The sequence below is a fragment of the Oenanthe melanoleuca genome, chromosome 9 (assembly GCF_029582105.1).
Source record: "Oenanthe melanoleuca isolate GR-GAL-2019-014 chromosome 9, OMel1.0, whole genome shotgun sequence".
NCBI lineage: Eukaryota > Metazoa > Chordata > Aves > Passeriformes > Muscicapidae > Oenanthe > Oenanthe melanoleuca.
The window spans coordinates 3,586,350-3,600,970 of record NC_079343.1 but is presented as its reverse complement, the minus strand read 5'-3'; the positions used below and the strand labels follow the sequence as shown (position 1 = coordinate 3,600,970).

At 37.5% G+C, this 14,621-nt stretch overlaps 1 protein-coding gene across 1 annotated transcript in view; it reads right to left on the bottom strand.

Annotated features, from left to right (window-relative positions):
- The window catches only part of WDR33 (WD repeat domain 33), a 68,440-nt gene that overhangs the window by 39,014 nt on the left and 14,805 nt on the right, over nucleotides 1–14,621 (bottom strand). The window contains exons 2-7 of the mRNA XM_056498262.1: nucleotides 12,929–13,149; nucleotides 11,156–11,224; nucleotides 10,623–10,727; nucleotides 9,891–9,986; nucleotides 9,292–9,443; nucleotides 7,428–7,525 (exon numbers count right to left, since the gene is read on the bottom strand). Of these exons, the coding sequence (XP_056354237.1) occupies nucleotides 7,428–7,525; nucleotides 9,292–9,443; nucleotides 9,891–9,986; nucleotides 10,623–10,727; nucleotides 11,156–11,224; nucleotides 12,929–13,132 (724 nt within the window). The 5' untranslated portion in view covers nucleotides 13,133–13,149. The remainder of the gene's footprint in view (nucleotides 1–7,427; nucleotides 7,526–9,291; nucleotides 9,444–9,890; nucleotides 9,987–10,622; nucleotides 10,728–11,155; nucleotides 11,225–12,928; nucleotides 13,150–14,621) is intronic.

The window sequence follows — 14,621 nt, the reverse complement described above, 5'->3', positions numbered from 1 at the left end:
AAGACTTTATCAGAGATGATTTAGTAACCTAACTGGCTTAAGGCTAATTCCAGATAATTTTTTTTTGTTGAGAACTTTTATTACGACAAATACTGGCCACCATCCTCAATGGCACCCAGCCTGCTTCCCTTTCAACAACCACACTTGTGCTGAGAAAGGAAGACTGGTAACACCTTAGCATCAGCATTCAAATGCCTCTGTAATTTAGGATTTTATCATTACTATCAATGCTATCTGCTCAGATAGTGTTTTTCTTCCTCCACAATCACGAGTAAGGCTGAAGGACAAAGCTCACAGGTCCACCAGAGGCTCTCACTGCAGGTGGATCCTGACCCCTACACAGAGTATTATGCACAATTATTTTTAATTCCATCTGAAGTCACAACTGATGGAACTGAAGTTCATAGCCCTCAAATACTTATAACTAACAACATGTAAAAAATGGTTTCACCTAGTTCAGTATTTATCTACCCCTTGCAATCATCAGACACAGAAAAGGAAGCAGAGGCAAGAAAACCTAAACGCAGAGAAATTCTTATGGAATCATCCTGTATTTCAGCAGCACTGATAGCTGGCTGTCCTGGGAAACACTAAGGTTTCTCATTATTCCTCTAAGCTTAACAGAATAGATGGGTTAAAAAAACTAGTGTAAAAGCTGCCTTTGGGCTCAATGTGAGTGACTGTGTAACTTTCAGCTTCGGTACAATTTTAAGGGATGAAAATATTTCAAAGCTGCACCTGAAATAATCTCTTCCTTGCACAGTGTCCCTTCATTCTTGTCTCATGAAAAGCCTTGTGTGCAGAAGTGTGCAGTGTAACTTTTTTATAACACAGTGCTGTGGTTCATGTCTTGTGATCTCTTTCAACTGTTCCTTGAGAATTCTATGTATTTCCTACTAACTTTTCAGAATTTTCAAAACACTGGTTCTAGATAAGAATCAGAACTCTAAGATTTACTATGCTGCACACTACTCACAAAATGAACTACAGCTCTTAGGTACACCAGGTGCAATCAGCTCCAAGAGCAGTGTTCAATATCCTCTAATTCTCCTGGAATTGTTTTAGGAAGCAGAGCAGAAGCCTGAAGCCATCACCTTATCACCATCATTTAATCACAGAAACCAAGCACATCAACATAGTGGATCAACCCCAAATTTTTGTTCATTCCAGAATACTTCACAAATAGAAAGCCAATATAAGTCAATACAGCAGGGTAGTCTCAACTCTCATATGGATTTTGACTTCTATGATATAGAGGTAGGTATTTCAATAAATCCTACCTATAATAAAGTTTCCTATGCAGAGAAAACCAATGTACTTTAGTCTTGAAAATCATTATCAGGAATAACACTGAGTAACCAGATGACACTGAACACTTTTAGTAGCTCAAGCAAGAAATGGGATTCTTCCCATCTAATGTAGGTTATAGCCACCACCCTAGCAAGCAGCAGGTACAAGCTCAGGAAGGGCTGTAAGTACTCACACTCCAAGTTCCTGGTGCTACTTAACTCTGAACAAAGTGTAGAGAAAGATGCTAGGGAAATACATGTTGTGTGATACTGTTGGAATTCAAAATGCAAGGAATTCTCAGAACACTGGGCCTGTAAATCTAAGTTTAGAAAATAATACAGGATTTGACCTGAGGCCTTGAGAAAAGCTTCCAAGCTTGGGTGCTAGAGGCAATAATGTAGATTTAAAGCTGAAAGCAGAGATGTTGAGAAAAGTTTAGCTATAGAGTTTAAGATATAGAAAGAATAAAGTAGGTACAAAAGTGACAGAATAGCCTTAGAATAAGTCTTGTGTGCCAGAACAGGATTGGCTGAGAAAGGTGACACTGTAATTAGATGAAATTTCTTAGTACTGGATTAGAAACATAAATATCTTTCTTGGCAGTGTTTTATTGGTTAATAAGTCCTTAAAAGATCTTGTAATCCTAAATCCTGTGTCTTCTAGCCATGCTCTCAACACCTGTAATATGAACTCACGTTTTCTGTAGAAGATAAGAAAAATAAACCAAACTAAAGCAACTGCCTCATTTGAAAAAAAGAAAGAATCCCTGCTGAATGTTGTATCATGGGAGCAAGAAACTCACATAATACCTTCCATTTATGAAGCAGGAAATTGTACACAATATTTGTAACTTTTAATCTCACAAAGACAGAGACATTTCCTACTGAGAGGAGAAAAGTGCATGAGACTATGAAGAGCTCACCAGGCACAAAAAAATCAAAGGAGCAGCAGCAGGATTACTGGCATAACAAGAGCAGCAGAACAGGGCACCTGCATCACAGATTGTGCAAATGATCCTGTTTCTGTGGGGAAAGAAAACCTCTCACAGATTCACTATTAACAAAAATTCCTTAACATTTTCTGTGCTTAATTCACATGATAAGCACAGCCATTTGCTGTTCCTCAAGTCATTTAGCTCTCTTCCCCAGCCCCAGCTCAGCTTTTGCAACAAAGATTGATGAAGATCAGATCAGAGACCTGCAACACTGGCTGGCTGGCAAACAACCCACTAACAAAGAGGAGACCTGAGTTGCTCCAATACCACCATTCCAATTCCAAGATCATCTTTTCAAGATCAAAAATTCAAGGACTTGCCTTCTCTAAATTGATATGGTTGGTGCCACTATCAGCCATGTCTCATCTCATCCCGAGCTTCTATTCTGATTAAAAACCTTCTAATACTCATACAGGGATGCATCAGTAGACTAGAAGATGTTTCAAATACATCTGAAATCCCAACAGTCTAAAGAAGTAAACCCCACAGAAAAACCCTGAAAGTTTAAACAATAGGTCTCCTTACAAGAAACATGGTATTGACATACATGCATTTCTGGGATTTGCTGAATTTTCTCTCTTTGCTGAGACAAGCGAAAAAAAAAAGAGAAAAACCTCTTGTAACAGTAATAGAGTTGGAAAAAGAAGTGTCAGGATTTTTTTCTTTTAAATTATCCAATGTAGAGTTTGATTGTACTCCAAGAAAAGGGAACAGCTTTAAGTTATTTGGTTCAAGGCTAAGAGCTGGATAATAATGCATGTTTAAAAGTGAGGAACCAAACTAAAGATGTAGTTCTGGTCCTCAGGTTCCTTTTACTTATGGAACTCATGTCTAAATTAAGTACAGGATTTGCTATTTGACTGAGGAATAAAACTCTGAAAAGATCCTTCCCTTTCAGGTGGAAAGTGCAGAGAATACAAACCATACAATAGATTCAAACAGCTTAAGGGGCTTCATGGTGCATTATTTGTTAATAAAGATTGAGAAGTGGAAGAGAAGCAAAGACTAAATCCTTCAGTTATTTCAGTATAAACTGAAGTGGAAACACTTATTCAGAACCTGTGAGCAGATGAAAAATCTGTTTACCATGATTACTGTGACTTCTGCAAGCACAAACATACTGTGTTATTTTGTAGGTGACAGTGCTAAAAATTAGATGTCACAAACTGCACTTTTCAAAACCAGGCAGAATACAATGAAATCTTGATTGCCTTTAATTGTTTGAATTAGACTAAGATCAATCTTTTGTCAAGTCTACCACAGTGGCTGAAAGATTGTTTTATGTATCACTCTATTTTAGAGTCAGAAAATAGAAAAATGTATCTACGAAACATTTTAAAAAGCATGGGTTATAACTATCCTTCAGAGAGCTGGGTAAAGTTATCCTCCCCAAAAGACCTATTTAAGGCAGGTAACCTTTGAAATCCTGGGAATACAGAGCTCATCTACACTTCAGAATGAAAACATTACAGGTCCTCCCAAGCACTCACTTCTACTGGATTCTGGGTGACAGTGAAAGGAAGGAGAAGTAAGGACAGGGGAACTGAGGAATCCAAAATCTATTTGCAACCTTCTAGCCCACAATATCCTGCTGGGAATAATTAAGGAATCATGTGTTTATTAATGACCTACCCAAAATATTCTCAGGGATACATCAGTACAGACACACTACCCAGAACATCACTGCCATTAGTAAATATGAGGAATAGCAATAATTCCTCATGTAAATAAAGGGACATGGATGTTACACTGCATATGGCTTTTCACTAGATGTTTTTAGCATTATGAAAAGCCATCCATTTGTATGTTCTTACAAAATATTCCCAGCATTGACTTCATTACAAGTTTACACAAAAGACTGAGTGTGTTTTATTAGAAATGCCTTTCAGAGGAACATATTGTCATGAAAATAAAATGCTGCTATACTACAGCCTGTTTTCCATGTCTTATTTTTACAAGAACACTTTTTTTAACATCAGTAAAGTTCCTACCCGTGTATTTTAATAAGTGCACTTGTTACCATCATCAAGATGGTGAAATAATAGAAATTCACACAGGCAAAAGCAACTGGTGCAAAATCAGGACTACAGCACCTCTACCTGAAGCCAGGCAGTACCTGGGCTGTGGGGAATAGTGACACAATGCTATTTACTCCACCTACAAGTTCTTCCAAGATGATTCACTTGATTTATTTAAAAATGGTTCCCCAAGAAAACAAGATTTTAATCCTATTTATTTCTTTAGGGTATTAAAAGGAGCCTGATAAATCTGCATGTTGCAAAATGCCCAAACTCCCCCTCCTGTGCCCTGAAAAGCCATGGTGGTAGAAACAACAGCCAAAGCAACATGAAGTAGTGAAAAACTGGCCACCAAAAATGGACTTGGAGACTGGAGAAATGAGACTCAGAACCTCTGGCACAAGGTAGGAAGAACCCTGAGGGTGTCCTGTTTATCTTCACTTTGAGGAATTAAAGGAAAGTGGATACAGTTAGTAAGTATATTTCATGCAGCCCTTGTATTCACAGGATAAACTACGGGAAAAATGTGTAGCCTATTCCAGACAGCTGAAAGAACTGCAGGAAAGCCTTAAGAATTTATCTTATGCAATTTACCCCTTCCATTGTTTTTCCAATACTCTTCAGAAGATAAGTCTAGAATTGTTGCTTCAGGCCACTTTTAAGGGAACCATTCCAATAAACAATAGGAATAAATATTAGTTTGCTCCAGTGCAAGCAAAATTACCTGCAACAAGCCTAGGGAATTCTGCCTTTCTTATATCAGCAAAGTTTATCCCAGTAACTTTAATGCTCTCTACAGAACTGCTTTAAAAGAATGCCTTACCATTAGAATCTTTAAATCTGTTTTTAAAAGTATGTTCCTTAATTTGTTGTTGAAAAATCATTATGAACAATATACTGACATATCCCTGTGAGTGCTGATATTTTTAATTAATACATTTGACTGTAAACTGACAGTTACATTTGATTTCTAAAATTCCGTGTGAGAACTTGAAGAATACCTTAACACATGAAGAGAAACTGGACCTAAAGAACACTGTAGAACTCCTTCAACTTCACAGCACCAATATTAGCCAGAATAGCTGTATGATGTGTGAAAGTAGGAGACAAAAATAATTTCCTAGCATTGTGTTCAATCTAAAAAGTATATATCAAATCCATTTGACATAGTGGCACCAAAACTTTAATTTAAAGATCACTAACTGGATGGCAACATCATGAGTATTTTCACAATTGGAATGCTGTACCCAGCAAAGTATTATAGGCCAATGTATTACTTGCAACTATGTAAAAGCAGAATGCACGTGGAGAAGCCAAAAGCTGATCAGTATCCTAAAGCTATAAGCACTAACCTCCAAATAAAAAATACCACGAAAATGATGTTACTCATCAGCTCTTTCAAATAACTCTTCTGACCATATTCAAACCAGTCCTAGAGACCAAATTAAATCTGTATACTTGCAGAGACATCCTCCCAACAATCAGGGGCTTGGGTATTATTTTGCCTTGGTGTGGGGGATTTTTTTACTAGTGTTCTCTGGATTTACATTGGGGTCTGGTGTTTATTTGCTTAATTGACAGTAGAAACAGTAAAGGAATAATCTGCCCTGTTCAAGTTAAAGCTTTCAAACCCATTCCAACTTACATGAAAGGTGAAGTGTATTGTGGTTAGATGATACAAGCAGAAGCAAATGTATTCTTTATAGAAGTATGTGCAAAGTAAAAATTGAATACTGAGATGTATAAACTAAGAAACTATAGGATAATTCTATTTGAGGTAACAGAAGAAAATGTAGTGCAAATTCTGTTATCTATAGCCTGAATTAAATCCTTTCCTCCTTTTTCTTTACACAGAACACTGAAAGAATGTAGAAGTGGAGGGATTTTTATAACCATGACAACTCTATATGGAGGCAATTCCTATTTCCTCCAAATGGTTAGTACACACCTGGAGGAGGGTATAGACCATGTTTAAGGCAGAATGATTTCTTTGTAAAGCATCAAAGTCCCAAATCTGTTTGAGGCCTTCCAGAGTAACAGGTGTAAATTATATAACCTAGAAATTTGTTTGCCAGGTCCTGCAAAGAACACACCTACCATAACGTCTATGGACACATGCTGTTAAAATGTCATCACTGCAATAATGCTGAAGCTCAATGTCTTTGCAAAGTAGTGGTGTTTAAAAGTAACATGCTTGTAAAATAAGAGGAGACCTTAAGAGTCAGAAGGAACAGGGAGAGCTCTACTTCATCAAATATGGAATGCAGGTCCAAGTTGGAAGCATGATTTAAAACAAAAATTCCTTAATTTAGGAAAGCACTGCACAAGCTCACACACCTAGAACTGAAAGCCCATGTTTATATTCCATACCTTATTTGCAGAGTATTTGCAAATCTACAGCCCTCAGTCTCATAGCAGCCTTTTAATATATTCTCTTATTAAATTATGTGCCTTGGATATCTCTGCAAAAAAGGAATAGCTGTCAGAAGCTACTGTTACTGCTCATTAGGATTGCAGCGAGAGAAGGAGAAATGCTCAAGAAGGCCAGTGGAAAGGCACCAGAATGTAGTGTACTTAGATGCTGGACAGAAACTTTAACCATAGCTAGGATTATCTGTCTGTGCTAGAGGTGATGTGATCAAAATTTACCTGTTTTCTCTACTTAAATACTCTCTTCCTCTTAAGGAATGAAAAATAACCACCTTGCCTCTGAAGAAATCAGAATGAAAGATATGCCTGTGAAAAGAATGGAATCCTCTGCATGGAGATGCATGTTCTGAAATAATAACAGTCACAAAGATTAAGCTCTGGAGAAAGATAAATGTATTTCTGATCCAGAAACAGCTGTTCCTACCTAATTAGGAGCAGTAAAATGTCCTTCTATCCACCTCCATTGTTTAGAGCTCAAGTGGAGAGTAAACAGTGTAATGCCATTGTGAACTGCAGCCTCTCTGAATATGAGACACGTATAGCAGCAGCCAAACAAAAACTTGTTTGGGGCATTAAGACAAAAATTGTAGACAAGCTGATACTTCTGTATTGTGAACACCTAGTCAAACAAAAAAAAAAAAAAAAAAGTTTTCCCCCTCTTGAAATACCCCAATCAGTACTTTTGGTACACATACCTCGAAGAATTCTCTCCTCATGGCAACGTAGAAAGTCCCAGATTCTAACAGTGCCGTCGTCAGAGCATGTAGCAAATTTATTATCCGTGGGTGAGAAACTGTTACATGAAGACACACAGCAGGGGAAAGAAGTCAGCATTTAACAGATTATCTATGCTTCTCAGACAGGGCAAAATTATACTGTAATGTGTTATACACTGAAGGAGGCATTTGAACATAGGCACTTCTAAGTGAATACAGTGCCTGCCAAACGGCACTTCACAAGACATGAATTTAGCATAGGATTACTATTGCACTGCAGTCCCCTGTCAAATGAGGAAAAAAAAATCTGTCATTTATTCTTAGCACCTTCCTATCTGTGACTGCACACGGTAGTGCCTTCTCTGCAGGATGAGAAGCAACATCAATATGGTTTGGTAACTGTCACCCTAGATTTTCATGTTTGGTAATACCACAAGAAAGTGACATTGCATAGAAGCACACAAGAACAGTTCTGAGGAAAAAACTCCTCTTCAGCCACAGGTGCTTTGCAGCAGAGAAGCAAAAATAAGGGAAAGCTGGTTACAGGAAAATGCTATTTGGTTTAACTGTTGGGGTAAAAAAAAAACCTACATAAAACAAACATACCACTTATATAAGAGCAATTTGGAAACACTCCCCCTTATCACACCCCACCAACAACATGAAAAGAATCCTACAGACACATAAGCAGCTTCCAGATTCAGCAGTTAATATCGATTGATGAAAGTCACTGGAAAAGCAAGGAGTTATTTAACCATGTGAACAGGGCCAAGAACATCTCCAATAACTGACAGGCATTCAACTTTCTTTCTGGTGCAGTGAAAGACCACGAGGGAGCCCTTGTGAAATCCTAGATCTTTATGATCAAGAAAGGGCCTAAAGCAGTAGAGAAATGCAGTGCGTGGCCATGATAGTCAGACAGTAACTGAATCCAAAGTAAGTACTTCTCTTAACCAAACCCTGACAGAAAATGCTGCACCCTACCAAGAAAAATGGTGACTTTAGTGGAAAACAAGTTTGTGGCAGTGAACCTTTATCACCAAGGGCCAGCTCCTGAACCCAAAGAAACACTGTGTTAGCGCCATTTGGGATCTGCAGCTTCTCTTCAGGCTTACTTTAAAAACATTTACTAAAAATTATATGCAGGTTTGCTCTAGAAACACCCTCCATTTACATCTTACTGGTAAGTATCACTTTAGATTTGATTTTTATATAGACATTTGCACAACTGAGGCATCAACACTGAACCAAGAGAATATCCTAGAATCTTCTTTTCAATGGCTTTCTTACAGTTTCAAGCTTGAAGAACCCATTCAGTATTAACATTAGACTTCTGTATGTGGCAGTCTGCGTGGGTATTTAGTATTACTGGAAGTCTTGGCTTCACCAAGCCAAGCAGTTCTTCACTTTATTTAGTGTTTTATTATTTTGTGAGAACTATGCAGGTGTTTTATTTCTGAAGGCTTTATATTTTATTCAGTTAAGATTATTAAAGACTGAATTCTTTATTTGGAATGAAATTGTTGTCTTACACAGTGCGTATAAAAAGGAATAACTGATACACATCGTCACCATATAAAAATGAAAAGAATACCAGTGCAAAATGCGGCAGACAAATACATCTCTAACATATTGCAGAGGCGGATACTGGGACAATACTAATTCAGAAAGGTGCCAGCAAAACGGTGAGAATGTGGAAACAAAAGGAAATACTGTGTTTATGTGGTGCAGGAAGTTTCCCAGAATCTGACAGAACCCATGCATTTCTGCACCCAGAATACACTTAGAGAACAGTCTAATCATGGCAATAGGTACTACAGAAAATGGTATATTGTGTATAAACCTGGCCTCTCTAATCGCCTCCTTATGTGCCTGGAACATCTTGACGTTGTTCATGTTGGACTGCCAGTATTTCACATATCCCCCGTGGTCTGCTGTCAGCATCCACATATCATTGTGTGACCAAGTCATAGCCCTTACAGGGCTGTCGTGAGCCTGCAAATTCAGAAACAGAACTTCTAGCAAACACATTCAAATACTGTCTGATCCACACAAACACTGAAGTTACGACTGCAATGAGGAAATGAGATGATCTAATTATATTCAAAATGTTGGGGGGAGAAATATCCCTTACCCTGTATACAGTGGTCTTCTAAATAATAAGAGTATTTGCACTTTGTTTCCAAAGTGTTTCTTTATTATTACAAATACTCATAGTACATTCTTGAGAACAGTTAATGTAGCAGATGGAGGTGGAATGAGAAGCATTAAGTGAATTGCCTGTAGCCATGGCCTGATATGGGATCAGAGCAGAATAAAAGACCTCTAAGACTCCCATCACCACTCAGGCCACAGACCATGATGAAGAGTGTGAAGATGTGTTGCTAAGACATGCTCCAAAACCTCAAGAAAATACAAAGAAATCTTGACAGATTACTTTACCTGCAATATTGTTTCAAAATTGAAAGTCAGTCCATTCCATAAAGTGAACTCCCCACTAGATGCACCAGTGACCAAGCGTCTCCCCTCAGGAGTCCACTGCAAAAGAAACATTTAACTAAACTGTGCAAATATAACATTCAAATATCTCTTCACAATTCTCCAAATAAATCACGAGCTTCTTCAGGAACTCTGTGGAAATGGAAGCTACTAAGTGACTTTATTATAGAGGAAGCAAGAAGGCGAAAATGCAGAACTGTGCCAGAGGACTTTTGGCTTTTGTAAGAACAGGACAAAGCCCAATGTAAAAACAATGAAAAACTCTAGTTGTAAAGAAGAAACAGCTTAGTGGCACCAATGCATTTCTGGCACACATTATCCATACTAAATGATACTTGTAACATCATGGAAAAGTTGTTAAAAGTTGCAATAAGACTCAAACAGCACAGACACCAAACTTCCTTTCTTTTGAGTCAAGACATGTCAGCTCTCTGAAATGTAATAAGGAAGGCAGCAATTTCACCCCAAACTCTGTGAAGAAGAACCCTTATGGTACTCAAACCTTACAATTTATTTTCCTAAAGCTCTCCACAGAAAGACTGGACACAGAAGTAGTCCATAAACTGCACATGCTATTTTTATTTAAAGATCTTTTAACTGCCACTTCATTCAGTTAAAAATCAGTCTAATTTAAATTAAGACAACACAACAAAGTAATTCCAACGCTGTACTCACCCTGACAACAAACACTGGGCATTTTACTTTATTAGTAGATGTCCGAACAAACTTTGTTGTCACAGCATTCATAGGGTTGTTCAACATTCCTATGGGAGGGACCAGCTGTAAAAGAAGAAATAAAAGATTTACTAATGACATTTAAATCAGAAACTTCAATAAAATAATATATTTTAAACACTTGTTTTGGAAAAGCCAGGTTGTCATTTGCAGGGACATTACCAGAGGTATGTTGGTAGAAGTGTTTCAAAGTTTGCATGATTTAACAACTCAAACACCCAGAAACAGCATCCTCAAGAGCAGCTTTGCAACCTCAGTGTGCTATGGAAGTTCTTATGCAAAGAAATTAAAAGCCTGTCCAACTTTAAGTTCCCTTCACGGACATGGATTACAACAGAACAAAATAATGTAGAGTGAAGACACCCATCATAGCTTTAAGGCTTTTTGCAGACACAAAAATAACCTCAGCTTCCTGTTTTCTAGACAAATTTTATTTGCACAACTTCATCCATAAATAGGAAAATTTTACTTACATCATTATAATATCCTGCATCGGGCTGGATCGCTCTCATATCTCGTTGGTCTCTCTGCCATACTCTATTCTGGAAAGTAGAAAACAACTCCTAGTTCACAAGAGTGTACTTCATTGTTAAGTAACAAAATAAGAAACACATGGAGATCCTGTGTGGGAAAGTCTAAAGTTCTCCAAGGATTTTTAGAATGAACTGTGTTAAGAGTGGACTCAGGAAAAGGAATATGTGGAATTTATACTCTGTAGGAAGCAGTCAGGAATGTTTAGAGTGTTAATTTCATCAGACTGAAGCAACTCCAGGAAAGCAGCAGTCCTATGTAACAAGGAACATTGTGGTACTCTGGTGCCCAGTATCAAAGCTTTATATTCAGGACAAGAATTTACACCATGAGCAGCCATGCTGATGAACTGCCCATGAAATCCACACAGCAGCAGGAGTTACAAAAGGACCCTCTGCAGTGCAAGCATAAAGACAAACCTTTCAAATGGCTGAAACTTAGAAGACATCTTCAATTAGTTAAATTCTGTGAGCTGACAGACAAAACCTTTTCAGAACCACTTCTCATGAATTTAGAATTAAATTACTCATTTTAGCTTTGTGCCACAGACCCCACCAATTTAGATCCAGGCACGTACTGGAAACAAGTTATAATTTGAGGTAAAACATTCCCAGCAGGCACCACTACAGCTTGCTACAATTCTTAAGCCAAGAAGAAATTACACATTTTTTTTGGCTAGGTGATTTTTTTTCTAGAACCATGTTACATTAAATCAGTAGTACTAAAGCCAACAGATGGAGACCTGATTTTCTTTTTTTGTATGTTATTACTGTTTTAATAAACAGAATTTTGAGGGTGCTTATTCCTGCTGCAATAAAAAGGTCCTTGGCTTCTAAAACTGGTTTTTTTTAGAAAAGTCCACTTTTAATAGCATCTCTTTTGGGGTATTCCGAAAACATAAGAATGTGTTTAAAATGTTTGATATTTGAACAGATCTTAGAAGATAATGGATTCCTTATTAAGTAAATCTTCTAGCTGTTAACACCTACAAGCTATAACCACGAACTGGCCATACCAGACGGAATTAATTTCATCACATTTTTGCAATGTTGCTCTTGCAGCTACAACTATGCCAATATTTAGATTTGATTCTATTTCTTCCAGGGTAACATCCAGTATTCGTAGTGTAAATCTTGGATGAGAAAATCGTATTTCCTAAGTAACACCACCTCATCAGCTGAACTAAATAAGCATTTTTACAGAAACATTTCTTCAATAAAACTTAAATGCTAGGTTTTTCACTATTTAATGGAATAGAAATGACTTTCAGAGGCCACACTGCAAGCTGAAGAGCTATGTAGTATAATGATGAGAAAACATTTTTAATGCCCTGATTTTGGATGGGAAAGAGGTAAAGGTTCATCTTCCATTTTGGGAAATTTCTATTTGAAAACAAAAACGAGAACAACTATATAATTTAGAATCAGTTTCTTATGAAAAGTCAGAACATTACACAAGAAATTCAACTGCAGGCCAGCCTGGAATTTCTAAACACAAAAGTTGGTATTTACACAAAATACACAACACATCAGTTTTATTGTCAATGTCCAGCCTCTCCTTTTTATTCACAATATAGCAAACTAACAAGCATTTGTAATTTTAATTGAAAGTAGAGCAGTGAATCTCCCAGTAAACAGAAATTCACAATCCCAAATATCGGGAAGAATAAAAAAAGAAAAAATTTCTAAACAAAACAAGAAAATTCATTGACTGACCTCCAAATACTTGATGACAGAAGGATTGTAGTCGATGGTCTTTCTGTTGACAGCCTTCCTCATGCGCTTGCCGTCGAAGGTGAGCTGCTGCATGGCCTGCTGCTGGGCGAAGTCCGGCCGCTTGTAGAACAGCTGCCGCGGCGCCTGGTGCTGGAAGCGCGGCATGTGGAAGAAGCGCGGCGGGGAGCCGATTTCTGTGGCCATGGCTGCGTCCTGACAGGCTGCACGGAGGGAACACGGAGTTAGCAACACTGCAGTGACAGTATCCACCTCGGCATCTCCCTAACTTCAGTGTACAAGGACAAACAGCCTCAGAAATTACTGTTTCTAGGTGTGTTATGAACAGAACAATGACAAAAATCCCACCTCGACATCTCCCTAACTTCAGTGTACAAGGAGAAACAGCCTTAGAAATGACTGTTTCTAGATGTGCTGCCAACACAATGACAATATCCCACCTCAGCATCTCCCCTAATTTAAATATACAGGAGTAACAGCTTCAGAAATTACTGTTTATAGGTGTGTTACCAACACAATGACAATATCCCACCTCAGCATCTCTCCTAACTTCAGTGTACAAGGATGAATAACAGATTCAGAAATTACTGTTTCTAGGTGTGTTATGAACATAACAATGACAAAAACCCCACCTCAGCATCTCCCCTAATTTCAGCATACAAGGAGGAGTAACAGATTCAGAAATGACCTGGGTGTGTTATCAACACAACAACAAAAATCCCACCTCAGCATCTCCCCTAACTTCAGTGTACAGGGAGGAGTAAGCTTCAGAAATTACTGTTTCTAGGCAAAAAAACATTTGCAAATTCCTCTGAATAATTATTAATTTTCCATTTGCAGATTCCTCTGAATAATTATTATTTTTCCCCTGTGCCAAATAACACCAACATCAAAGCAGGTACATACTTTTGTATTTCAATAATTCTGTATTGAAATACATCACTAAGTCTGCAACACCATCCCTAAACTAAAAATGTGCAGGGAAAGAATGTCCACAGTAAAACAATATAAATAAATGCAAGAAATGGCAACAACCTTCAACAGAAGATATTTCAGATTCAGTATAAAGAAACAGTAAACACATTAATAATAAATTAATTTAGCTATTAAAAAAGTTTTCAAATGTTGACTCAACATCTTATTCTATAACCTAAAAATAAAATTACACTCCTTTCACACAACTTCTTGTAAATGGACCACAGATAACATCTATCTGTAGGTATATTTTCAATTCTGTGACTGAAAAAAAAAAAAGTTACACATTTAACAAGATTTAATAAACTGAGAATGTTTAGAAAATGTGAGGGGCAGGGAGAAAATGCCAATGTTCAGAATTTTTCTGACAGAGGGAAATGAGTGTAAATCTTCATTTTTCAGTCTAAGAAATCCTTCAATGGTGAGATCACAGCAACTCCTTCAGAGCTGAAAACTACAATATACACACAGTCTTTAAAGTGTGTACTAACTTCAGACTAAGCACTGACATGCTGAAACAATGAAAGCTCAAACTTTATTTTGAACACATTCTCCCCCACATGCAAAACTCAACTTTGGAAAACATTTCCAAAGAAACTAGAACTGTCATCAAGGGAATTTAAGAATGCCTAGAAACTCTCCTTTGTACAAAGCGTTAACTGTTTACACAGAAGCAAAGTGCATGTAATAAAAAAAGGAA